Source organism: Kwoniella dendrophila, chromosome 9, assembly GCF_036810415.1.
Source record: "Kwoniella dendrophila CBS 6074 chromosome 9, complete sequence".
Classification (NCBI taxonomy): domain Eukaryota; kingdom Fungi; phylum Basidiomycota; class Tremellomycetes; order Tremellales; family Cryptococcaceae; genus Kwoniella; species Kwoniella dendrophila.
This window is the reverse complement of record NC_089484.1, coordinates 755,346-780,555: the sequence shown is the minus strand read 5'-3', so window position 1 is coordinate 780,555 and position 25,210 is coordinate 755,346. Positions and strand designations below refer to the sequence as shown.

The 25,210-nt window shown below is 38.1% G+C and overlaps 10 protein-coding genes across 10 annotated transcripts; 4 read left to right on the top strand and 6 right to left on the bottom strand.

Annotated features, from left to right (window-relative positions):
- Nucleotides 1–49: 49 nt before the first annotated feature.
- L201_006698 (uncharacterized protein) lies at nt 50–1,174 on the bottom strand (the record flags this gene model as incomplete). The annotated part of the gene is made up of 5 exons (XM_066222416.1): nt 50–124; nt 218–318; nt 458–649; nt 768–843; nt 992–1,174. The coding sequence occupies 5 exons, from the start codon at nt 1,172–1,174 to the stop codon at nt 50–52; spliced, it is 627 nt and encodes a 208-aa protein (XP_066078513.1).
- Nucleotides 1,175–1,564: 390 nt separating this feature from the next.
- Nucleotides 1,565–4,695, top strand: L201_006697 (uncharacterized protein; the record flags this gene model as incomplete). The annotated part of the gene is made up of 7 exons (XM_066222415.1): nt 1,565–1,649; nt 1,711–1,724; nt 1,778–2,487; nt 2,545–4,026; nt 4,110–4,245; nt 4,340–4,474; nt 4,561–4,695. The coding sequence occupies 7 exons, from the start codon at nt 1,565–1,567 to the stop codon at nt 4,693–4,695; spliced, it is 2,697 nt and encodes an 898-aa protein (XP_066078512.1).
- A 558-nt stretch (nt 4,696–5,253) lies between these two features.
- On the bottom strand, nt 5,254–8,038 carry L201_006696 (uncharacterized protein; the record flags this gene model as incomplete). The annotated part of the gene is made up of 6 exons (XM_066222414.1): nt 5,254–7,070; nt 7,129–7,265; nt 7,333–7,481; nt 7,554–7,681; nt 7,750–7,838; nt 7,917–8,038. 6 exons carry the CDS (start codon nt 8,036–8,038, stop codon nt 5,254–5,256), a joined length of 2,442 nt encoding a protein of 813 aa, XP_066078511.1.
- A 485-nt stretch (nt 8,039–8,523) lies between these two features.
- L201_006695 (uncharacterized protein) lies at nt 8,524–11,842 on the top strand (the record flags this gene model as incomplete). The annotated part of the gene is made up of 11 exons (XM_066222413.1): nt 8,524–8,673; nt 8,875–9,018; nt 9,079–9,148; nt 9,210–9,814; nt 9,877–10,650; nt 10,710–10,838; nt 10,901–11,050; nt 11,104–11,235; nt 11,299–11,499; nt 11,592–11,658; nt 11,733–11,842. 11 exons carry the CDS (start codon nt 8,524–8,526, stop codon nt 11,840–11,842), a joined length of 2,532 nt encoding a protein of 843 aa, XP_066078510.1.
- Nucleotides 11,843–12,376: 534 nt separating this feature from the next.
- L201_006694 (uncharacterized protein) lies at nt 12,377–14,331 on the bottom strand (the record flags this gene model as incomplete). Its single annotated transcript, XM_066222412.1, has 7 exons — nt 12,377–12,516; nt 12,602–12,675; nt 12,742–12,851; nt 12,935–13,794; nt 13,911–14,056; nt 14,191–14,212; nt 14,298–14,331. 7 exons carry the CDS (start codon nt 14,329–14,331, stop codon nt 12,377–12,379), a joined length of 1,386 nt encoding a protein of 461 aa, XP_066078509.1.
- Nucleotides 14,332–15,632: 1,301 nt separating this feature from the next.
- L201_006693 (uncharacterized protein) lies at nt 15,633–17,357 on the top strand (the record flags this gene model as incomplete). Its single annotated transcript, XM_066222411.1, has 3 exons — nt 15,633–15,916; nt 16,007–16,784; nt 16,887–17,357. The coding sequence occupies 3 exons, from the start codon at nt 15,633–15,635 to the stop codon at nt 17,355–17,357; spliced, it is 1,533 nt and encodes a 510-aa protein (XP_066078508.1).
- A 582-nt stretch (nt 17,358–17,939) lies between these two features.
- On the top strand, nt 17,940–19,313 carry L201_006692 (uncharacterized protein; the record flags this gene model as incomplete). Its single annotated transcript, XM_066222410.1, has 3 exons — nt 17,940–17,989; nt 18,057–18,723; nt 18,813–19,313. 3 exons carry the CDS (start codon nt 17,940–17,942, stop codon nt 19,311–19,313), a joined length of 1,218 nt encoding a protein of 405 aa, XP_066078507.1.
- Nucleotides 19,314–19,900: 587 nt separating this feature from the next.
- L201_006691 (uncharacterized protein) lies at nt 19,901–21,347 on the bottom strand (the record flags this gene model as incomplete). The annotated part of the gene is made up of 3 exons (XM_066222409.1): nt 19,901–20,266; nt 20,339–20,999; nt 21,064–21,347. The coding sequence occupies 3 exons, from the start codon at nt 21,345–21,347 to the stop codon at nt 19,901–19,903; spliced, it is 1,311 nt and encodes a 436-aa protein (XP_066078506.1).
- Nucleotides 21,348–21,608: 261 nt separating this feature from the next.
- Nucleotides 21,609–23,089, bottom strand: L201_006690 (uncharacterized protein; the record flags this gene model as incomplete). Its single annotated transcript, XM_066222408.1, has 3 exons — nt 21,609–22,013; nt 22,084–22,744; nt 22,806–23,089. 3 exons carry the CDS (start codon nt 23,087–23,089, stop codon nt 21,609–21,611), a joined length of 1,350 nt encoding a protein of 449 aa, XP_066078505.1.
- Nucleotides 23,090–23,648: 559 nt separating this feature from the next.
- On the bottom strand, nt 23,649–23,882 carry L201_006689 (uncharacterized protein; the record flags this gene model as incomplete). Its single annotated transcript, XM_066222407.1, has 1 exon — nt 23,649–23,882. The coding sequence occupies one exon, from the start codon at nt 23,880–23,882 to the stop codon at nt 23,649–23,651; it is 234 nt and encodes a 77-aa protein (XP_066078504.1).
- Between the last annotated feature and the right edge of the window lie 1,328 nt (nt 23,883–25,210).

The following is a 25,210-nucleotide window of genomic DNA, read 5'->3' as shown; positions in this document are numbered from 1 at the left end:
CCTGGCGTATTATGCTCAGGGTTGTTTGAAGTGATTCTTGTGGAAATGTTTATAGAGGTAAACTGGATATTTCCTCCCGAACCGTTTGAGCTCTCTGCGCCCTTTGCAGTTGTATTGGCGCAGACTATCAAATATATTAGCCTATGTTCATTCATAAAGATCGAAGATTCATGCGCTTAAATTGGGGCTTCATAACATTATAAGTAAGATGACTTACTTTTGCAACTTCCGAAAAATTATCAATAACGACTTTGAAAGTTTCTTTAACTTCTTCATACCTTTCTGGAGGTGGTATATTCTTTTCTTCTAACGTTTTTGCTATTAATTAAATTCGAGTCCATATTAGCATCTTGCAATACAACAAAAATATAGGAAAAACAGCTTTCCCGAAAATTTCCATTTCAAAGCGATGGAAAGGAAACCAAAAAGGGATAGACATATTTATGATACGACATACCCTGTTCTCTATCCACATCTTCATCAGGTAACCATTCAGCATTTGCTTTTCTCATTTCTAAATACTCTTCAACTTGATATATCCTTTCAGGCCATGTTTTACGACTTTCTGCAGCTTCAGTTTGAAATTTAACACGTTCTTGTTGTGATGCCCATATATTTCGATCGAGAGTTTCATCAAATCCTTCCGTAGCTGTATAGTGCATGTAGAATATCAGTCATAAGCGAATCCCTCACGAGGTATTACCATAGGGTAAAGTATTGTTTTGGAATACATCTGAAGAGGTTGAAGAAGTAAGAAAATACCATACCCTCAATGTAATTCTCGTAATTCTGTCCATTCACTTGTATATTGTATTTGCTCCTTTCAAACATACCGTCTCGTATCTAGATAGAAGAGTTCAGTTAGCACATAGGTCCCACTTATTTCCCAAGAGTTCCTGCTGATATGTTCGATATTTGATATTCGTCTTGGATTACACTACGTCGCGATGACCAAGTCGATCGGAGAATGGTTTTGAGAAGTTGAACCCACTTTCTCTATTCTACCATGCAACTCCTTCCTCAGTGATTTAGCTGCATCTCCATCTTTGCCTCCAGGTAGAGTCGCCAATCGAGTTTCCATTATTGATATTAAAGATGTATTAACATTATCTTTGACTCGTAACCAATCTGCCTCCCGGTCAATGATCAGCCTAGACATTGAAGGTTCTTCCATGATGACGTATTATCTTGCTATCAGTTGGATGTCTTGAGAGAAGATAAGTCAATGCGTTTGTTGAGGGGAGTAAAGAAGCAATGGAATGTCATTCAATTCGGGGGAGAAAGACTTTATCGTATACAGACTAATGTTTTGACTTGTTTTGACTTTCCCACTTCTATTTGTTTTTGTTATTATTACGCGTCAGGTTGGATGTGATTACGTAATACTGCTTTCATGTAATGTTTGATGTTGGCGCGTATGTCTTTTCCTCGATGAGTCAACTGATATCATCATTGCATCTACTTTCTTTCCTTCTTTCTTGACTATAGCATAGCACATATTGTTTTGACATCCAACATCTAGTGCGGATAGATATAGCTCGCTGAAGTAATCGATCGATACACGATGGCAAGTCTGGATGTGCATCTGGCTGAAGATAGTGGGGATGATCCAGGTGGAGGCTGGGAAAAACATATAGCGACGTTTGAAGGTGAGTTCCCTCAGAGTTTGCCCTGACCAATGGAAGTTGCTGAACCTGTATACGACCATAGGAATGAGCTCGATGGTAAGCTGCCTAGAAGACTACATATGTGAGCTTACTGACAAAATCTTTGATAGTTCAAAGACATGCAAAATGCACATACTCAACTCAAAGCACAATGTCAAGCACTTCGAAAACAGAAAGAAACACTTGAAAGTGATATCAAAGGGAAATCAAACGAAATTGAAAATCTAATCATGGATCGAGATTCATTGAGAGTGGAATATAATAGAGCACAAAGTGAAAATACATGGTGGAACAATCGTGCTTTATCATCATCTACATCTACATCTACATCCAATAATAATCTTGGTGTTTCGTCGTCAAGTAGTTCATTACTATTAGAAGGTGATGTACAAGGTAAATTGAATAGAAGAATATGGTTATTAGAGGAAAAAGTAAAATCGTTACAAGATTCTAAAATCAGTATGAAGAATGAATATGAAGATGAGATTGAAAGAGAAAGAGCTATTTCATCTGGATTAAGAGATAGGATCTCAGATTTAGAATCGAAAAGAAAACAAATTGAAAAAGAAAAGCAAACGTATGAGAAAGAAATAAGTTCAACATTGTCTAGAATTCAAGCTGAAAACGAAGACAACAGGAAATTGAATGATCAATTGAAAATTGCAAAAGAGGATTTAATTGATACTCAACAAAAAGAACGTAAAGAATTAGCAAAACTCCGGGATGAAGCAGTCACACTCAAGGCGGAGAAGGCTAGACTTGAAGCTGAATGCCAAAGACTTAAACAAGAGAAGACAGTTCCTGTAGAGTCAGTGAGAAGGTTAGTAAATCTACGCTATTCGGATGTTCACAGCTGACCGAATTGTAATCGTTTCAGTCCCCCTCGGATCCTCCAGTCTCAAGATTTGAATATCCCACTTTCACAACCACTTTCTTCTCAAGGATTATCGTCCCAACCGAAACCCGTTACACCTACTAAATCCAAATCGTACAAACCTTTTACACCTTTACTGAATTCACCCTCCACAACATCTAATTCACTTACAGCATTGATCAGGGACAATGCTTATTTGAAAGCTTCTTTAGAACATCAAACAGCAGTTCATCAATCTTTAAAAAATGAGCATGACAAGTTAAGAAAACTTCATAAAGAAGACATTGATCATATGAAGAAATATCAAGCATCTCAAATTGAAAGGAAAAAGAAGAAAGAAGAAAGAAAAGCAAAAAAGAAATTTGATTTATTGATAGCTAGTCAAGCTCAAGCACAATACAACTCCAATATGACAGATGGTGATGGTCAGATAAGTTCAGGTAGAACAATAACCCATGAACCTCCAGTACAAGAAATGATTTTAGTAGAAGAAAGTGAATCTCTTCCAAGTAAGAAGAAGTCAGGTCCTAAACAGAAAGACCATGGATTCGTATCATTGGAAGAACAGGAATATCTCGCTCACGCTGAAAACGAATACCAGGAAGAGCCCGATGAGCAGAATGATCAGGAAGATCAAACTGCCGAGCCTAGAATAAATGGTGATAACCTCCTGCAAGTGATGGAAGATATTGACTTGATGGAAAGGAACAGGGCAAAACAATCACCAGCCGCCCGTGAACATGCCGCAACGCAAAAACCTGATTCAAGTCATGAATATCAACCCAAACACATACTTGAACATCGCAACATACAGAAACCATCATCCGCTCTCGAATACAGGAGGAGTGGTTCCCCTACTCCTATACCATCTGTCATAAATGCACAAAATCGAGATACCCTATCCACGCCCAAACCAGATACCACACAACAGAAAAAGGCCGTCAAAGCTGCACATATTACTCCTTGGCTGGGTGTAGAACAGTTTGGTTCATCAAGCACATCAACTGCTAGACAAAAGAAAAAGCAAGATATCAGTACAAACTCTGATGACGATTTCGCTTCACCACCCAGCAGCCAAGACATCGCGACCCCTATCAGAGCACCCATGGTACGAGATAGAACAGGTGAAACGACTTTAGCAGTGAATGATTCTTTGCGAAAATCGGTCATGAAACGGACATTCGCACATGATCATTTAGATGCTGCGACACCTGTTCGAGCTGAAAGGAACGCAATACCTGGTCCAAGCAATTATCAAGAGACACCGTTTCAATCGAAACCAACTGTGACGCGTACCGCAAGTAACACATCAATCGTAGATTCAAGTGGTAAGAAACGAAAGATACTTGATTTGGAAACTGAAGGATTATCACCTTCCGAAAAAGCTTTAAAACTAAAAAAATTAGCTAAAATGCCTGTGAGCGCAAAAAGAGAATTATATGCAAGTTATAAAGGTAAAGGTAGATATACCAAACCAGAAGATATGTAAGTTGGCTTATTTTCATTCGGATAACTCTGCAAGCTATATTCAGAGGAAACAAGCTGATTTCAGAATTCGTCATTAATAGAAATAAAACAGTAAATGAAGATTTTGAAATCAATCCGTTACAAAATGAAGGTAATAATTTTGCTTATCATGATGTAAGACGAAAAAAATCAGAAAGAAAAAATATGCATGGTGGTGATTGTGAATGCTGTAAAGGTGTGAGTAAACTTTCTCCGCTTCTTAGCTGTATTTACGACAGATTTCGTACATTTAGTCAGCTGATCATTGTTACCCTTGTTTACCATTGATCAGTACTATGAATCTGTTGGAGAGGTTCCACGGTATAACCAAGGACCTAAATGGCGTGATGAAACTGATCAAATAGAAAAGGAAGAAGGTGAAGCTGTAAGAGAACATCAAAATATGGTTTCAAGACACCGTGAAACTGTAAGCTTTTTTGCCCTATGCACTACTCATCAACGAGGGCTGTAGGATTGATAAGCTTATTGAATTCATGGAATTATGTTGAACAGTGGATAAGACCACCGACTCCACCCGGATATTGGAAGATTGGTTTCCCATCTACTCAAGATGTAGAAGAACAAAATCAACAGGCTGATCGGATGTTGGAAGAGAAAGAGGAAAGGATCAGAAAAGAAGCTCTGTAAGTATAGTATATACAGCGATGAGTGTGTGTGCCAATGGTTATTTAGCTGATTCTTTTTGTGGAAAATTCCCCTTGATAGGCAAAGAGATGGAAAGTGGAGAAAGAAGAAGAATACAGAGGCTGATGATGTCGGGGATTTCTGAGAAATATAAGACAAGCGCACAGAGATAGGGGATAAGAAAGTCAATATATCCAAAAAAAAAAAGAAAAAACATCGATCACTTAACATCGGGATACCCACATTGTATGTCATCTGTAAACTCATTTTAAACAATATGTTGTGACCTCTCTAGATTGAATTTTTTTGTATGTACGACTCTGTTGTATAGTTATTTGATCACTATAATACATGTCACATGCATTCTGTAAATTGTCCAAAAGAAACCAAGTATATGTATATTCTGTGATGATCCCATATATACTGTATTTCAATATGGTACTATAAACTGAAATATCAAATTCCTCCGCTTTATTCATGTTGACTTGTTGAGGGACCGTCACGATGACATTGAGCAATCCTCATTCCTACATATATCGCAGATATCCTGATTATCCTGCTTCACTTCTTCCTCAATCCACTGGGTATCCTAGGTACAGGTGGAGGCGTATCACCATGAATCGTTATAGGTCTAACACTTTTTTCATTGGGTGTTCGTGTACCACCACGATTGGGAGCAGGTATACCAGTAGGTTGTAGATTGAACTCTGATGCACCTAAAGATGATCTTCTGGTTGATTTTCTCAATTGTTGTTGACCCGAGTTTTGATTGACTGATGTAGAAAGTACTAGATTATGTCTATTATTATGAAATGAAGGTGGTGGGCCTTTACCTATACCTGATGAAGTCATAGTTCTTTTATCATTCCTACTTGATGGTCTACTTAAAACAGAAGGCGAAGGTGCTCTAAGTGGTTGACGTGTTGATGGTTGTGGTAACATTGAAGGAGACATTGGTCTACTATTCGATTTCAATGTGTTCATAATGGAAGGTGACATTGGTCTAGATGATGATGATGTGGATGTAGGTATCATTGATGGCGACATTGGTCTTGAAGACGATGTTGATGTAGTGGGTGACATAGGTTTTGATCTATTATTAGTGGATGTAGTAGGTGATAATGGATTGTTATTTCTTCTTATACCATTAGCAGAGATTGAAGTTGTGGCATTGTGTATTACAGAAGGTCTGTTAGTAGTTGGAAAAGGTACATGATGAGTTCTATTTGCTGATGAAGAAGGTTTTCTAGTTATTTTTGATGAAGTTGATTTATTCAAACCATTAGTGCCATTTATATTTGCTAATGGGGATGGTATACCAGGTCTTGAAGGTAATGATTTCTGTGAAGAGTTTGACGCACTTGATACAGCTCTAGAGGTGTTTAAAGGGTTTATATTGAATGTGGTCTGATCTAAAGGTGAAATAGGTTCTTCTCTTTCTTTGTACCCATTACCATTACCATTTCCATTTGGACGATTAATCATATTTGATGATGCAGTCGGAGTTATATTTCCAAAATCATCTTCATCTTCACCATCAATCAAAACCCAGCCATTTGGCGATAAGACAGAACTACTTGAACTTGTCATTGGTGTTCCACTTCCACCATTAGTATTATCTCTTTGACTTTGACTTTGTGATAAAGCATTGATTCTAGGGTTTATCAATTTTGGTTTATTATCTTTTTCTTTTTCCTTATCTTTATCTTTGTTAGACGTTGAAGATGATGCAGCAGAAGTCGATCTCAACTTGTTTGAAGTTAAACTTGATAATGGATTGGAAACATTTCTTCTTGGTACTTTTGCTACACCTAATTTATCATCTGTAGCTTTTAATCTAGCTTGTAGATCATGTAACAATTTAAATCCTCTTGATTTAGTTTGTTGTGTAGCTTGAATTCTAACTGTTCCTGGAGAAGCTTGATTAGGAGGTGGTAGACCTGATTTTAATCTTGATCTATTCAAATTACCTGCAGGTGATTGTGGGGTTTTAGCTGCAGCAGCTAAATTTCTTGATGTAGTGGAACGTGATAATGATGACATTGTAGGTGATTGTGGTATACCACCTCCAACACCATTATTATTATACCTTTTAGATATAGGTGATGCCATAGGTATTGAAGATGAAGTTGCACTTCTAGGTAATCTTCTCGAAGGCGATTGTGGTATACTAGTACTGGTACTGTATTTATACGGTACAGGAGGTGGTAATGGTATAGAAGCTGGATCGATTTCGTTTTCTTCGATCTCAGAAGGTAGATCAGGACGTGAATCTGGAGTAGGTGATGTAGATATTGGTTCTGATATCGATGAAGGTGGAGTAGGTAAAGTCATACGTGAAAGTTGATCTCTCAGTATAGATATTTCGTTATTGGCGTCTATAGTTTAGAAGATAAGCTTGTTTGAACATGAATGAAGCAAGTTATAGAAGCTTACCCCGCATATCATCTTTCAATCTCTGACATTCCTCTTCCAATTCCTGCTTTTGTATTATTTCTTGCTCTAATAGAGTTTTCTCTTCTATAGCTCGATTGTATTTACTTTCTAAATCTAACAACGAAGAAACAGCAACTCTACAGGGTTCAGGAACATCAGCTTTTCATCCAGTATGGTGATACACTATTCAACATGGAAGCTAACCTTTCATTCCTTTCCAATTCATCGTTACCCATTTCTAAATCTCTCAAAGCTACTAAAGTTTTATCCCTTTCAGAACGTAAATTATCCATTTCTCTCTGCATAGCAGCTGTGGTTGAACTATGCATCTTCTGTAGAGCAATTTGTTTGGACTGAGGTTAACACATTATGTCAGCTGTTGATTTTTGATCCATCTGACAAGAAATAAGAAACAAACAGCTTACCTTCCAATCTTCCTTTTCAAATTCTAATCTTTTTATCTTATCTTTCAATTCATCTTGTACTTTTTCGTTTGATGCTAATTCTTGTTCCATTTCATCTTCCAATTCCCTTGATGATTGTTGAAATTCCTCTTAACAAATATCCTTCAAGGTAAGCTCAAATCCCAACAATAAATTCAAAATTACAAATCGAGCTTACCTAATTCTGCTCTTGTTTCAGTCAACATATCCATAGCTTGTCTATACTTTTCCCTATAATGCGATATTTCTTCTTGAGGTGAATCGAAGCTGAACATAACAAATGAACAATTAGCCCATTGCTTTTCACCTACAGCATTAACTCTGTGTTTATAGTACAATACTAACGTTATATCTTCCTCTTCATCCTCCCATCCCATTGTTGAACTACTAGGCATCTTGTGTATTGAAGCATTACCAAACCCATTCGAGGAAGGAGGTAGATCCAATGTAGGTAGCCCAGCCGACATCTTGATTATCTAGACAGACCCAAGAAGGCCAATTGAAGAGGTTTAGGTCAATGAGGAAATGGTAAAAGACAAGCTGATAAAGATGCAATGATATGATGAAAATGTTATAACATTAATATTGTCTGTGTTACAAGTCAAACCATGTCAACAAGCATTCAACAACAATGAAAATGCGGGGTAAATTACCTAATTACTTCAAAGTGGCAACAGCTAAAAGGTGCCACTTTCGGAATATCCCGCGGTGATAAGACTGCTCACCGTAGAGCAGCTTTAGTCGGTTTGAGTGAGGTGTGTGTACCATCCTCACACTTGTAGTTCTGTTTAATTATCAATCCACTTTTGTCACTTTCTTTATCTTTTTTTCCCTTTATCACAATCAAAATTTACTTTTCTTCCAAGTCTCTCAAAGACGTATCTCTCATCTACTTCGCTGGTAGGAAATCCGAAGTAGGTCTGAAAAGGAACAATCAAGCAAAATCTTGAAAATGAATGCAGACCTTAAAAGGGTTAGAGATAATGCTATTGATGATACACCTTCACCTTCAGCTAAAAGACGTGTATTAGCTGGAAATTCAAGTTCACCAATAAACGACAATGATAATGATGGAATTGAAGATTGGATGAGAGTTGTAGAGGTAAGTGTTTTTACCTTATTTCAACTGTGAGGAATATATATCTTGGGAAAGCCATAATAGTGATCAACATTATGGTTCTCAAATGAGCTAAGGAAGAAAGTGGAGATTTTCATGATGGTTCACTTTCTATTTGCTCGTTGTTCTTGTTACACGGTTCATCTCTTCTTCAAGCCGCTTACTAAATCACATATCCCTTTGTAGGTGAAGCGGAAGGAAGCCATTTACCGACAGATGCTTGAATATCGACGTGCATCCGAGCGAGAAGCTAAACGAGCAAATGAAGTTGAAGCTCAGAGGCGCGTGCTTGAAGCTAGCTTTCACGCAGTAGAGCTTTGTTGGAATCAGGTAAGCTAATTCTTAGGTTTCTTTCATCCGTCAATACCTATAGCTTACATCGCTTTTCAGGTCGTTGCTGCTATACGTGATTTAGGTGGGAAACAGGAGGTTGACTTGAAGGAAGAAGAGGTTTTAGAGCGTGAGTCGCAGCTACCACATGGACGATCGAAAAGATGGCTAGCTGACAGAGCATCATTTAGCTTATTTGGACCCTCAGATCGCTCGACCGGAACTTGAGAAGGCTATTCAAGCTCGATTACCTCAAACACAACAACTTGTTAAACGATTTGCGGATGTAGCTAAAAAGAATGGAAGTAGATCTTCTACAAGCGAAGAATTACAGAGAAGATGTTCAAAGCTCGAAGCTGAATCAAGTGCATTGAAGTCAAATTCGAAATTGTTACAAACGCAAATAGGGAGTTTGAGTGATTCGAACCATGTTTTGCAGAAGGACGTTGCTAAACTCCAGAAAGCTTTGGACAGACAACGAATGGAACATGATAAAGCTTTAGAAGAATGGAAAGAGGATTCGTCACGTCAAAGGACTGTCACACCTAGTATCGGTGGACCAAGTAAAACGAATGGTGGATCAGGTCACGCGACACCCAACGGTAAAATAGCAGAAGATGTCAAACCTTTCGGTAATGGCACATCTACAAGTATAGCTTCGGCTCCTTCTGCCAGTGGTGCTTTACAAGATACATCGGAATTGGAACAATTGGCAGAATCCAGATTAAAACAATTACAAGTTTTAAGAAGTGAGCAAGCTCAATTGCAACAGGAGGTAGATCGATTAAAGCTTTTGGTAAGTTTGTTGAAATAGTACATTGCTGTTGAGATCAATCTCACTGGTTTATCAATCTGTAGGCAAATCACCCATCTGAAACGGCTTTAAGGGATTCACCATTTTTTCAAGTATATCTAAATCAATTGAGTACTCAAATCAATCGAGCAAATTCATTTCAAAGTAAATTTGAAACTAGTGAAAAGAAACTAGATAGTTTATTAGAATCTAATCAAGAATTTCGAGATTTAGTTTTAAGTGAAGCTAAAAATGACAACGACCAATTGAGAAGCCAAATGAATAAAAAAGATACAGATTTAGCAAGATTAAGAGGACAAAGGGATGAAATCAATTCAGAATTAAATGAAAGAAGATCAAGAGAATCACCTGAAAAATTGAAATATTATGAACAATTTGAAATTCTATCTAAAACTCGACAAGATAGAATAAATTTCTTAAATTCTGAAATTAAAAGATTAAAATCTCATTTAGGCGCTCAGTCAGGTTCAGAAGGATATTTAAGTTTCTTAAAATCAGATAAACTCGATAAAGCTTTAAATCAGAATCAAGATTTGGATTATATACAAGATTTAGAAGAAAAGTTGAATTCTGCTCAAGACCAAATAAATGCTTTAAATCAACAGATCTCTTCCTCTACTTCGTTGACAAATACAGCAGAAGCAGAATCAACAGTTAGAACCGAGTTGGAAACTGCTAAGAGGTCTTTGAGCAAATATGAAAAGATCTTCGGTAACAATTCTGCAGTTTCCGAGGATGTATCGCAACTTGCTAAGAAGCTAGAAGAGAAAGAAAAGGAAAGAAAGATACTAGAACTAAGATTGACGGAAGCGGAAGCTGTAAGTTGATTTGGCAGAGTGTGCGCTTCAAGTGGGCTTGGACTAAATTTGTTATCTAGGCCACCAACGCTTTGTACGCTGAAGTTGAAGGTTTATCGAAGTTATGGGAAAACCTAGATCAAACGGTTCAAAGCAAAGTTTTCGAATTAAAAGATGGAGAATTGAGGATATCTCGATTAGCTACTGAAGTAAGCTATTGAATTTGGGACGGACCAACCTGTATAGCTGATTTCCGTTACAACTCAAATAGAAAGCAAAAGCGGACAACAAATTCTTTTCCGCTATGAGAGCTAAAGAAGCTGTAGAAGCAGAATGGAAACTTGCACAGAGAACTGTAGAAAAGCAATTGAAATTGTTAGAACGGGCGCAGGAAGTTGAACAGAGTTTGAGAAATCAAATTGTGAGTTAGCTATAAAATCCGTAATTAGGTCACAGCTAACGATATCGTGATAGACTGCCAATGAAAAAGGTTTCACTTCGCTCAAAAATACTGCATTAGAATTGCAAACTCAGTTGGCGTCCACAACTTCCGAAAAGACTTCCTTGGAATTGAGATTACAACAATCTCAAACCGCTTTGGCTGATGTAAGTTTAGCTTGGCAGAAAAGATTCACGTCGTCCCATTAGCTAATATATGATTTACTCTAGGCTCAACAAATCATGCAACAACGAGTTGCTGAGGCCACAGCGGAAAAAGAAGCAAGAGCAAAATTACAAGATGAAGTGGATACTTCTGCTAAAACAATAAAGAAATTGAACGAAAGACAAGAAGCTATTACTTCAGCTGAAAGGGATAAAGATATGTCTGCTGGTGAATGGCAAATGAAAGAGGAGAGGGATAAATTGCTTGTGAGTTTAAGTAATTCTGCCAAAGATCAGTCTCATACCATTGTGTAGGACACTTCACACTAACATCGTCTCGTCTATTCCGCTATCTTCAGAAACTCCTCCGATGTTCATGTTGTGAACAAAACTTTAAACAACAAGTTATCGTTAAGTGTATGCACAGTAAGTAGACGATTGTTTGGTAGTCATTGTCGCACATTTCGCTCGACTAATCATTTTGGGATCACTCCATTTAGCTTTCTGTAAATCATGTTTGGAAGCTAGAATAGCATCAAGACAACGTAAATGTCCTGCATGTGGGTTAGCTTTTGCTAAAGAAGATATACAAACCCTATACTGGCAATAAAGGACTCGTCATCAATCAGTTACATGTAGAGATCATATAATTTTGCAGTAACATGGGAAACTGGTCGTCGCGATATTCGTAAAGGGGGATACAAGGATCATATAGCCAATGTAGAGTAATTTGCCATCCCACTTGGAGACTGAATTTTCCCACTGCGGTGCAGAATCACGCCTTCAAAAAGCCGGTCATTGCTATCTCTATAGTATAGGTAGTATGTCTGTGGGCATGCATGTAAATTGTTGTCAAATCATTAATACCGCAATATGTTGAATGTTGTTGCCGCAAATCCATGAAACATCAAAAACTCGAGATTGTGCATAAAAGACGTTATATGTGGTATATATATGAATATATATGTATAATAATGTGACTTGACGTGAAGAGCGTAACTTATAGGTTTGTATAATAAGAAATTATGAACCTTTCCTTGTATTTTTTTTAGAGTGAGAGATATAATCTATAAAACGTCCATTTTTCATTGCTAAGTCATCACAAGAAACCATCTCTACCCATTCTTTTCTTTATCTCGACTATCTATCCTTTCCTTGTCATACCATTTGATTCAGCATCGTAAATACCATGTTCACCTGTACCTGGTACATGACCTGAATTTGAATTACTAAATGCTGGATCACCTTTCTTTTCTTGTTGTGCAGCTGTTGTAGCAGTTGCAGCTATAAGAGGAACGAGAAAACCATCTGTTAGCTTTTAAAAACAAAACAAGAAAGCAAGTAGGTGTAATATCGAATAAAAACTTACGATCTCCAATACCTGCTCTTGTACCCCATCCAGTTTCATGTAAAGTGAATAAAGCGTATAATTTCATTATGGCGCTATGATGAATATTCAAGTTAGCCTTTTACCGAGTTATTTCAAAATGAAGAAGAAATTAATCTTACAAATAATAACCGAACAAGATCCATGCAGGAACATAAATGATATGTGAAGGTCTGAACCATAAATGAGGTAACAATTTGGCTGTTCTGGTCACCATAAGCCAGACAAGGTACTAGATACGTTTATTAGGTGATATGAAAAGTCAGCTCTGAGAAACAATGACCATATAGCCAATTTGGTTGTGTCCACACTCACCGAAATGATGATCTTCCAAGCAGGTAAATGATAACCACCATCTTCAACATTTTTTGTAGATTTAACAATTAAATAAATGACTAAAACAGGACCAACTAATAAAGTTAAAGGATTTATAAATTTATCAATCATTGTATAAGCTACATAAGGATGTTTTGTCCAAACATATCTTTCTGTAAAAATTGATCTAAAATCTGATCTCCAAGTATTTCTTGTCCATCTTAAAACTTGTTTTAAGAATCTCCAATTTGGTTTCATTGTTGATAATAATTCAGCTTCTTTACAAACTTGAACATAAGTATTCCAACCGTGAGAAACCATCCATCTTGTTAAAAATTTATCATCACCTGAATTTAAATGATATTTACCTAACCATAAATCATTTGTAAAACCATGTAAAAAATCAGGATCTTTTAAAATAACTGTTCTATATGCTGCTGTTCTACCTGATAAACATGGTATACCACCATCAATATGTGTTGAACTTGAAATTTCTATATTACGTATAGTTAATCTAAATGCAGCTAAAACTTCCCATAATGTCATTTTTTTACCACATGGTTTAACTCTTTGTGATGTACCTACACCACCAATTTGTTGATCTTCAAAACATGCTAATACATATGGTAATAATGTTGGTGGCCAAATTGCATCATCATCAGCAAATACTATTATATCTGTCGTTGTATTTCTAATTCCATGTGCCATTTGTAATCTTTTATTAGCAAATGGTACAGTTAAAACTCTAATTTTCGATGGATCAACTGAATTTGCTAATTCTTGTAATGGTCCAACCATTTTATCTTCAGTGACAATAATAATTTCTTTAGGTGATCCTTCTAACCATGAGAATGCGGCCTCTACATTAAGTGAACGAACCAACAAGGAAATCAGTCATGTACTCCTGTATGCAGCTTTACCAGCACGGACTGCGTTTCAAGCTATCATGCATTTTACGTTGTGCAGCACAACTCACCTCTGAACTCCTCTCCTGCATCAATGGTAGGTACAATAATGGTAACATCTTCAGCCGCTATATAAGTTGGGTTTTCAGGTAAAGGAATTGGTCTATATGCAACTCTCGCTAATAATCTGATTATAAACCATAAATATCGATAAAACCTGCAGATCGATGAGGATCAGTATCTCGTCGTTTTGATATATGCCGTGCAAGAAGTCACTATCGTATGTGTGCATATGATGTAGAAGGGATTGGAAGACGATCATCGATGAATTGAGGGAAATCTTCGACTTACCCAATAACACCAAAAGGCACAACTATTGTTCATTACAGTGGTCAGCTTTTGTCGCATTTTGCATACCATATTAGAAGTTGTATTTAACACGTAAAGCGAAGACTTACAAACTGGAAATTTATCTGCTGTGAGATATAACATATTTCAGATCCTTATACCTCTTGGTTCTATGTCTATACTATTGTTTGTGCTATCCCAAATACCTCCTTGACACTACACAAAAAGTTTGATAATAAGGATATCACAGTCGACTCCGCCGTAGGTGAGTCTGGAAAAGATGTGTTGCTCGAGATTAAAGATTAAGTAAACCTTGTACGCTAAGCATGAATGTAAAGAGTGAAGATTGTGTCGTATGTATGTATATTATGGATCGTTAAAATATTGGTTGGTGAGAATACGCGTAAAGCAAGCCTCGTTTCTTGGAATTTTCGTGAGAGAAGAGAAAGGAATCGCGCCCCGCGCTTTTAAGAATAGTTGTTGATTATCAACCGTCCTGCCTTTATTCCAGCAAAGCTATGTCTGATACTCCTTTCCTATTGTCCTTCTTGGCAGTATACTATAAATGGTTAAACTGAAGCTATGTATAAAAATCAAGATGTAAATAGATCATCTAAAGCGGTACAACCGTTTCCACCAATTTAGCTTTGATCACTTTTTTCCTTGTTTTTTCTGGTGCTTAAGCTTGATGTGATCGGTAGTAGCACCAACTACGGTGAAAAAGAAGGCACACGACTTCGCGCGCGTAGCACAGCTTTTACCTTGACTTGACAACACCCTATAAAATACTATAATTACGATTACAATCAAGAGGGGACGCCACTTATGAATGACGCGAATGACTTTGTAGATTTCGTAATGCCTTCAATTATAACTTATGAACAGTTTGGTATATATAAAATGACAAAGTAATTCAGTTTATATAGTCCAGTTAAATATAGTTGACAGATATCCTGAAGAGATTGCCGATGTGAGATCGGGTTGTGACACTTGATCAATTACTGCTTATGATAAAGTCAGATCCAGTACAGGCTTAGAGCTGAATAAACCATTGAGGCAGATCACTGAATCCGTTATACCCCCTTTGAGTTCATGCTCGTTCCAATATGTATCTAATGCGGTCAGTCTTCTCAAGTCTGTTTATGCCTCCTTGAGGCTTCTAGTCTCTGCGAAAATCAGACAGAGGAGAGCTGCAGCCAAGCATGTATGATAGCTGATCTAAGTATACTTCATGCCTGCACAAAAGCAGCTCTGACATTCACCAATGGCGGTGATGTCCGCTTCTCATTCTTAACTAGCTGATTACCGCATTCCTCTCCATAGTCTCGCCTGATGGTGCATTTCTCGGTGAGATCCCCTGCTAATTAAGCGGTTCTTCCTTCCTCTTCAACGATTTTGGAGTAGATGTGATACTTAATAATGATGATTACTCATTACACTCCAACATGCCCACTACCTTCTTAGACCTCAGTGATGATATAATCGACCGAATCTCATATTTTGTTCACCGTGATTACGATGTACCTATACCATCTTTTAATCCACATTGGGCAAATTTCGTTACAGAATTAGATAGAGGATTAGCAACTGATTATTTAGCATTAAGAGCAACTTGTAAGAGAATAAGAGATATATGCCAATTGAAAGGATTACATCTTTTCTTAAGATCATGGCAAAGAGTATTAGAATGGATGGCTGATGCTCCCGATAGTGTAGTCAAAGGTATAAGGTGAGTGATCATTCACCTCCACTTTTTCTCATTGCGATAAGATAAGATGTTAAGCTGAATGAGGAATGTTTCGGATGAATCTTGATATAGACGATTAGAATTAGATATTGAAGCTAGATACTGGCCGCCTGAATTGAAGAAATTAGATGATAACGCATTGATAAGTGATATTTATGGATATGGTAAATATCCATTAATACCTACATGGTCAACTATAACTTCATTATTATCAAGATTTGAATCTTTAGAAGAGTTGTATTTAGGTCATAGTCCATTATGTCAACATAAATCGAATTATACTACAACAAATCAATTGAAACCACCTTCAATCAATTTCTTACCTCAATTGAAATCGATATCATTCGAAATACAATGTAAATTTTGCTCTTACGAAATACCAAAATTGATTATACCTTGTTGTCCAAGTTTAAAACACCTGAAGATGACCAATTTATCTGATTCAGAGAATGAAACTCCTCAGGATAACGATGATTTCGGTGAAGATTTCAAATCAGTAATAGATTTATGGTTAGATAATCATAATTTCGCAGGTGGTGTTGATAACGATAAAGAAAGAAAATGTAATTTGGAAACGTTGGTAATGAAAATATGGGAAGATTCAACAATCACTAAAAAGCTCAAATTAATCTCATCTCAATGTCCTAATTTGAAGAAGCTACATCTGATAAAAACGGACAGACATGAATTGACACCAGGATTCTTCCTAGGTGGTCAATATTCCAAACATCAAGATAGGAATACGGTTTCTAAGGATGATTGGATCTTCAAGCATTTTGGCAATGAATGGATCACAGGTTTATATGATGATATAAGGAATATCAAAAGTTGGCCAGAGGATAAAACTTGGGTAAGTCAGATCATTTCGTATAGTCATCCTGCTGAATTTTAGGATCATCTGTCGTATTGTTATCAATATAATCTTGAATCATCGCTGAGTAAATAATTATAGGATGATTTCCTTGAAGCTTTAGGTAAATTCCAAAAATTGGAATCATTCGATTTTATCATAAATCCACATATTGATATAGATTGGCCATCTAATGTAATACCACATGAAGAGGAAAAAGCGAGTGATTACGATAAATATCAAAATCGTATGAAAAATAATTTAGAAAAATATGGTATAACTAATCCGCGTTTAGCTGAATCTATGAAATCAGCTGTTCGCATTATGTTACAAAAAACACCTACTTTGAAAAATGGTTATTTTTGGCAATTCCCTTATGATTGGAATAATGAACCTGCACATATTTGGAGAAGATGGTCTTGGTTCGTAATACCTTCAAATGTAAATACAAAAGGAAAAGAATTTACAATAAAAATCGATCCTTTACCTCAATTGTTCGCAAGTGAATGGATGAAAAATAAAGATGGTCAATCAGGTCCTGATTATGATGATTTAGATCTAGACGAAGATTAAAGATCTAGACGAAGATTGAAGATCTAGACTAAGATTAATTTGTTACGCATAGTGTTTGCTAAATTTTGGAATGAAGCCACTTAAAGCTGAGACAAGGATGATTCAGTATTCTTCGATAGTACAGTCAACCATGTCAGATATGCAATGCGACTTCTCACCGTCTTACGTCAACTGGCGTGCGGTGATGTATTGTAGCTTATGTATCCGGCAAATTTGATAGAAGCCTTGACCTTATTCATCATCTTAAAATTACTTCTCTCTTCTTATTTCCTTTTGCCCACCTATAACCTGAATACAATCATTTCAACTGAAGAACTGGTGTATAAATCAGCAGGCTTCTTTTTTAACCACGATGCCTTCCCTTATCGACCTCAATGCCGAATTGATCTGTCTTATCGCCCATTTTGTTCATGGAGACACCTATATCCCAATCCGTCTTTCAAACCTCATTGGGATAATGGTCCGAGTCAAATCGACCCAACAATTCAGAAGGATTTTCTCGCTTTCAGATCGACATGTAGATATGTGTATTACCTCTGTCCTCTGAACGGCCTACACCTCAAGCTGGATTCATATTCCAAAATGCTCGATTATACCATCAAAGCACCTAACTTTGTGAAGACAGCTGTAAGGTGAGCACCTACTATATTGCGTTGACCTCCCACAATAGTCATACTAAAGTACGTTACCTTCCATCAGACGATTACACCTTGATGTACCGCGGCAAAATGTTAGTAAACCTCTAGTAACCGATGCTCATGCCATCGTTCCAATTTGGTTCACTCTGGTAGCCTTACTAAGATCACTTGATCATCTTGAAGAACTCATCATAATCAGATTACCTCTTTGTCAACATTATACTCATCGAGATTATGTTTTCCCTCAAACCCTCATTGATTCATGTTCAGGATATCTTCCTCAAGTTAAATCATTTGCTTTCGAAATGAACTGTCAAGATTGCTCAATTGGTATTCCCGATCTGTTCCTCTCAACCGCTGTCAATATCCAACACTTAAAACTATCATCTCCCCATTCACAACATCGACTTTCTAGTGAACCTCAACAATTAGATTCATGTAACTTGTCAAATGCAGTAAAAGGACCAAAATCTTTATATGTGAAGACCTATAATAGTGTAAATGGAAATGAAACCTTAACAACTATCGCGGATCAAGCTCCTTCAGTAACAAGACTGTACATTACACCTTATCAACCGAATCGACGATCAATAAAAGCTTGTTTCCACTTATTTTGTCATCAAGCTCAAGGGTCATCTTTTTGGTCTTTTAGGCTTAGTTGTGATGGAAGTGAAGAGGATTTTGAGGAAGCTGGAGATATGGACGCATGGAATTCAGACAACACATTTGTACGTGAATGATTATTCTCGTTTACTTTTTCCTCCCAACCTCTGAAGCCAAGTTCCCCATTCGCTGACTTTGTTGATGATTTCATCAGGACAACTTCTTATCTGCGCTTTCTCGTTTTGATCGTCTTGAAACGTTAGATTGCTTCTTGAGTATCAAATTACCTCTCAGACCAACAAGATCATCAAATTCATTCAGCTCACCCACAACCTCGAAAAATGATTCCAGCGATGTCAAGATTCCTCAACGATTTGCCGAGCTATGCGCAAGGGAGGCAGAAATTCAGTCTTCTATGCTAGCTGCAGCTCAAATCATATCAGCCAATGTACCAACTCTCAAAGTAGGCTACTTCTGGAACCTTAGACCAGCTTTTAAAAATCCCGAAAAATCAATCTGGGATAGGTGGTCTTGGTATTGTGATAGAAATGACACTTCAGCGGATGTCCAAATCGATCCAGTTCCAACAAGCCATAAAACGAAATCCATGAATAACCAAGACGGTCAAAAAGAATGGAAGGGTGATACATATTCAGGAAACGACTCTGAGGGTGAAAATGAGGATGACGATGATAGTGACCATGACTCAGACTAGGAATTTGGCCAATAATGCAGATTTAACTCAAGCTGCAGAGCAGCTACTGTAAATTACCACTCGTGACTTGGAAAACCCGTATCGACATAGCTAGATTTCACAATAACATGTATTAATCACATCATATAAAAAGTGCCTTTTTTCTTAGCCTATATAAAGGTTCTTCTCTGCTGCGAAAGATCAAGCCAGTCATTTGGCTTTGGCAATGATGGACCTTATTCACCTTGACTAGAATCTTTCAGTTGTCTGGGGCAAAACCAATACCTTCCAAATTACTCCCCATTTAGCGGTCTCATTTTCAGATAGACAATCGATCTAATATCCGACTACATGATCTTATCCTTGACTGTATTGACAGTCACATCTGCACCATAAATGGACCTAGGCGGTGCCAATATAAAGACAATGTTTACAAGCGGATGACTAGATTTACAAGCAGATGACCAAAAGTTTATAGCGCTACAATCATTGCCATTAGCTCAAACATGTCTCTAAGTAAGGCTAGCTAATCCACTTACTCTCGGTCGAGGTTACCTGTCCTCTACTTCAGAATCATCTGAGCCATCTGAGTTGGCGACGATAAGGGTCTATCCGATCTTACTGCTTGTAAACAGGACGGGAATGCAATCGTAACAATCTTCACAATCCTCGTTTGGATCTTCTGGTTGCAGAAATCTCGTCCAATATTTCCAGTCATCCGAGTCAACGTCCCAGAGCTGGAGACAGCTCAGAGAAGGGATTGCGTTGAAAAACATAATCTCTACAGAGGACAAAAGATCGCTTCGGATACGTGAGTAATCCGTCCATCTTTTGATCCTGTCCATAAACTCTGAGAGCGTTTCTCCATGTTTAGCGGAAGTGTGTTCCCAATAACCATCTTCCGGAATAACTGCAACTCCGCAATCCAGGACCTGTAGACGGGTGAATCTAGCCAAGCTGTCGATGATTTTCTGCTATTTAAATAGCAAGAATGCTAGTGAGTAAGTATTGGGTGGATACAGTATGTGAGGAAGATGATAACCTACCAAGCTGTCTGTATCATGTCGCATACTTGTAGATCCTGAAGTTTTCAATGACCACACATCGTGAGCTTGGATGAGGCCTAAGGTGAGACCTTCTCCTGATTTGTAGTTTCTTTCCACATTATTGACATATAAGTATGGACGAAATTTATGTGCTGAAGACACTCGATGATGTGGGGAAAGGTGTAATTCAGTGACCCGAGGAAAAGTGGTATTAATCTTGTCCAGCATTTCTTCTATATCCGTCAATGTGGGATATGCTTTAAAACATAAGGTGTGATCACTTAGGGGTTGATGTTTCGAAGTGTCGGATATTGTGAGATTGTCGGACATTGTTTGGAGGACCAATGATAGGTTGGAGCAATCGACCGCCTTGAGATGTTGAAGTGCTTCGATTTCTTTAATCAAGAATAAGGGGAGCGTTTCCGCACATACTCTGCAATTCACATCCACCGCAAGCGACTTTAAGTTTGTAAGCGCCATTGGTGCACCGAGTATATGTATATCCGCTAATTTAGTTGTTGAATTGTAATGACGACAAAGAGGAGTATCGATCAAGATCAGTTCTTCGAGGAAAGGAAAAATCCGAAAGAAAGTTGACAGGGTGATCCAAGTTGATATAATGGACTTTCCAGGTCTAGGTGATATATCGAGATGTATTCTACTGAAAAATTAGGTGATGTCAGCATGAAAGCTTCGCATGAGTAACGTCAAGATCATATACCTACTGGACTCCTTTTCTGACTTGGTCTGGACTATAGGCAATCCATTTCAACAACTTCGACCACTTTGATAGTTTGATATGCAACCCCTTAAGTGGGCAAATCTTTTTCACTCTTTTGCAGGTATTGCTGAAAGCTAAATAATCGGTAGCTACTTTTGGGTTGATATCACTTGCGAAATTGGCCCAATGAGGATGAAATGATGGTAAAGGAATGAAATTATCCTGATGGAGAAAATAGCCGATACGATGTATGATATCATCGCTTAAGCTGAGAAGGGTTCTTGACATGCTTGACGTAGGTTTGGGACAGGTATCGTCCATGATATGATTGATGTTGAAACGGCAAGTAATCATGAAGTGAGATAAACGAAAAGAGAAGAACAATGTATTTAGGTGATAGATTGTTACAGATAGCGAAACCCAAATACAGTGACGGAGACGGTTGCTGATGGTGATCTGAGTGTATCTTTCGTCACCCTCCTTACAATCTACATGATGCATAGCGTTAAAAAAAGTACGGTCGTCCATAATAAATTATACTATTGCGCCTTATATACCCTCACATATAATCCTATCTTTACTAAGGTTGGGCTTTATAAGTTCAGGTAGTTGGCAGACTTTAATGTGGGATGCACCATCTCTATCTTTGATTTGGTGCCATTCCCATCTGTACCATTCTTGTACCAATCTGTTATCCACAGAAATTTTGTATGGTTCCCAAAAGAATCCAACCTGAAGATTGGGAATGTAATCCAAGTTTCGTTGAGCAGCGAATACTATAGCTGATCGGAGATTCAACTCATACTCCTTTACTTGTCTTTCAGTTTCAAATCTATCTGACCCTCTTCGAGTTCCGTCATATAGTTGAGGTCTACGTTGGTCTGTAGTGAGAGTGAACATACAATCCAATACTTCAAGATGACCCAAGCTTTCCAAGAATTGTAACCAGTTCTCCTATTTTCAGATACATTATCAGTTCTTTGTAAATACGTCTCAGTCGTCGAATTTTCCTCCGTCAACATACCATGTACTTCCATGCTCCTTGAGACATATCATGATCAGTGAATTGAGATAAATCCCAGACTTCGTCCCCATGTAATTCGAACTCGGAATAGAATTCCAAAGACCAGTGCTTTAAGATATCATGTCGTTGTCGAGCTCTAAACTGTAGCGGTGGCACCACGGGGACGAAACGTTCGTCAGGCTGGATGATCAATACTCTGATATTAGATGATAAAAAGTCAAGGTGGACATCGGATGACAGTAATATGTGTCCAGCACACTCGTCCCACTTGCAAAAGAATGTGTCGATAGGGGTGATCAGGCCTGTATGGCGGGAAGACCAGATGACGAATGTTTCGTGAGCGTGCTTGGTATCGTTCAATTTGAGATATTGAATATCCGGCATGAGCGGCACTAACACTTTCTCAATTTCGTGTTTGTAGCAAAAACAGCAGGTTGCCATGTTGGCGTACGACCGAACTTTCCGGAGAGAGTTGTATAGGAGTTCTTGCGGAGGATCCCGAGCATCGATATGATCCGCGAAGAAAGTAGGGGCACAGCAGGGGAATTTAGTTATGATAAGTTCTTCAAGATTGGTAAATGAGATGAGAGCTTGGATAAAGAGTAGATTCTCTCCGATCACTTCATCAATTTCAACGTCTAGTATGTCAATCTCCAGACGTCTGTTGTGTTATATGAGTACGATTATCAGCTCATTGCGAATATACAGCAAAGCCTACATACCTGACTGCACTTCGGACTGTATCAGGTGCATCGGATTTCCATTCCAGCAGTCTTTCCCATCTTTGCAACCTAATATGTAATCCTTTCAATTTACATAAATCTCTGATCCTTCTACAAGTTGATCTAAAGTTCATGAAATCTTTTTGAACAATAAAACCAATTTCAGATGTAAGATTTGACCAATGCGGATGAAATGATGGTAGAGGAATGAAGTTATCTTGATGCAGGTAAAATGCTATATCCTTGATCAGGTGATCATCCAGATGAAGAAGTGAAGCTGACATCAGATTGGTGATTTTTGTGTCGTAAGTGGAAAGGCGAGTGTTTGCTATCTATGCTGTTTTTGCGAAAAAGAGTAGAAGATGAAAAAGATGAATGAATAAATGAGTAAATGAATAAAATGGACAAACATAAGTGAGAAGTGTCCAAGTGTGGGTATATTGTTCACTACCTGTGTCTATACGAATCATCGTTGCGCTATGACAGTGAAAAAAAAAAGGATAATGATCGGAACATTTTTCGTTGTTTCAGATTACCCCATGTGAAAGATCAATGCGCAAAGGCCATCTAGAATCATCCACCCAGGTCACCCTGATCACCAACATGACTTGACTGAACGATGAAGGGTATCCATGTTGAATGTCAATTACACACACAGTACATGCTTGACATGATTCACGCTGGTAAAGGCGTGGGATTTCTTTCGATTACCTACGTACATCCTGGGCTTCATTACACTACCCCATATCTGTAGGTTACCATACCGGTCAGCGAAAAAAAATCTCCATTGTCGATAATGTTGAATCATTTACTGTATAATTACAATCGCGGCTCGATTTTATCTCATTGTTCTATACCATCTGTGTTGATCGTGAAATCTGCGCTGAAGTGTTGGGGTTTGCCGCATACATGTACATACCATGAACCATCCTTGTTGGTTACCCGGTTCCATTCCCATCGATACCAACTTGGAATGGCTTGACCATTGATGCAGTTCCAAAACTCGCAGGGTTCCCAGAAATAGCCAATCTGCAAGGTAGGTATGGCTTCCAGTATTGGGTGTGCTGCTTGAGCCATAGCGGAGCGGATATTGGTTTCGTAGATACCGATTTGCCCATGTATGTCAAGATTTTGCTGAGATTTCTTCAGGGTTTGCTTGTATTTCTGAGACACTGGTCTTTGTTGTCGTATGGTGAAACAACAACCTAAGTCCAGTCTTTTAAGACTCTTAAATTTGCTTAAATAGTTCAATACATCGGCCTATATGTGGTCAGCAGGTGCCCAACGCATTGATAGTCATACGTACCTGAACATGTTTTTCAGACCTGAATTCCTTCTTGAAAGAAGCGAAGTTAGGTGAATATGCATCGCCGAACCAGTATACCACTTTCCATTGCCCTTGAATACCAGTATCCGGTTGAGCTCGTATGTGATATCCCGTCTCAAATCTATGCGGGATTGATGTCGAAAGAGATTCCGCAGGGCTATAACAGCCTAATATGAGTGTCTCCAGACGGGAGAAGTAACCTGCTATTGAATGATCGGGGTCACGGATATCGCAACCGTCCCAATACCTGTAGAATGTATGTTTTATCGGGAATGATCGTCCGGTATAGCGTTCAGACCATAACCGATACATTCTCGCTTGGTAATGGAAGTCTGCTGTAGTCTTTAGATATGATATCGATGGTATTGATGGTACGAGGAGATGTAATATGTCGATATTACACCAATGGCAACGCAATCCGACTGCAAGAGCATGGAGTTTTGGTAAAAGTTCATGAGGAGATGGTCGCAGATCGACAGCGTGACAACATAGAGGGTTCTCTTTTAAAACTAGCTCTTCTAAATTGCATAGCTCGCTGAAAAGGTAGGTGAACACGGGCCAAACTACCTGGTGTGGGATGCTTGCATCAGGTTTTATATCAATTTCTTGTCGTCTAATCTAATCAACAGGTATTATCAGCTTTGGATTTCAGTTACATATCCACATTTATGCTGTACACGTATGAACCAATCAAACCTCACCTTACGCCAGAGAATATAGTATCCGGTGGGCGTAAAGTCCAATCTAACAATCTTTCCCATTGCTCTACCTTTACATGTAGACCTCGGACAGGACATAGGTTCTTGATTCTACCACACGTGGATCTAAATCTCATATAATCCTTATGTACCTCAAAGTCTATTCAGATGCATAATTTTCCCAGTGAGGGTGAAACGAAGGTAGCGGGATGAAGTTGTCCTGATGTAGATGATAAGTGATTTGTTGAATCAATCCATCAGTGAGATTGAGGAGTGAGGAGGTCATTTGTTCGTGTGACTTTTCGTAATTCAGGAGGCTGATGAATAGACGCTGTAAGCCCGTGTGATAAAGCCTAGGAGAGAATTGATGATTACAACAA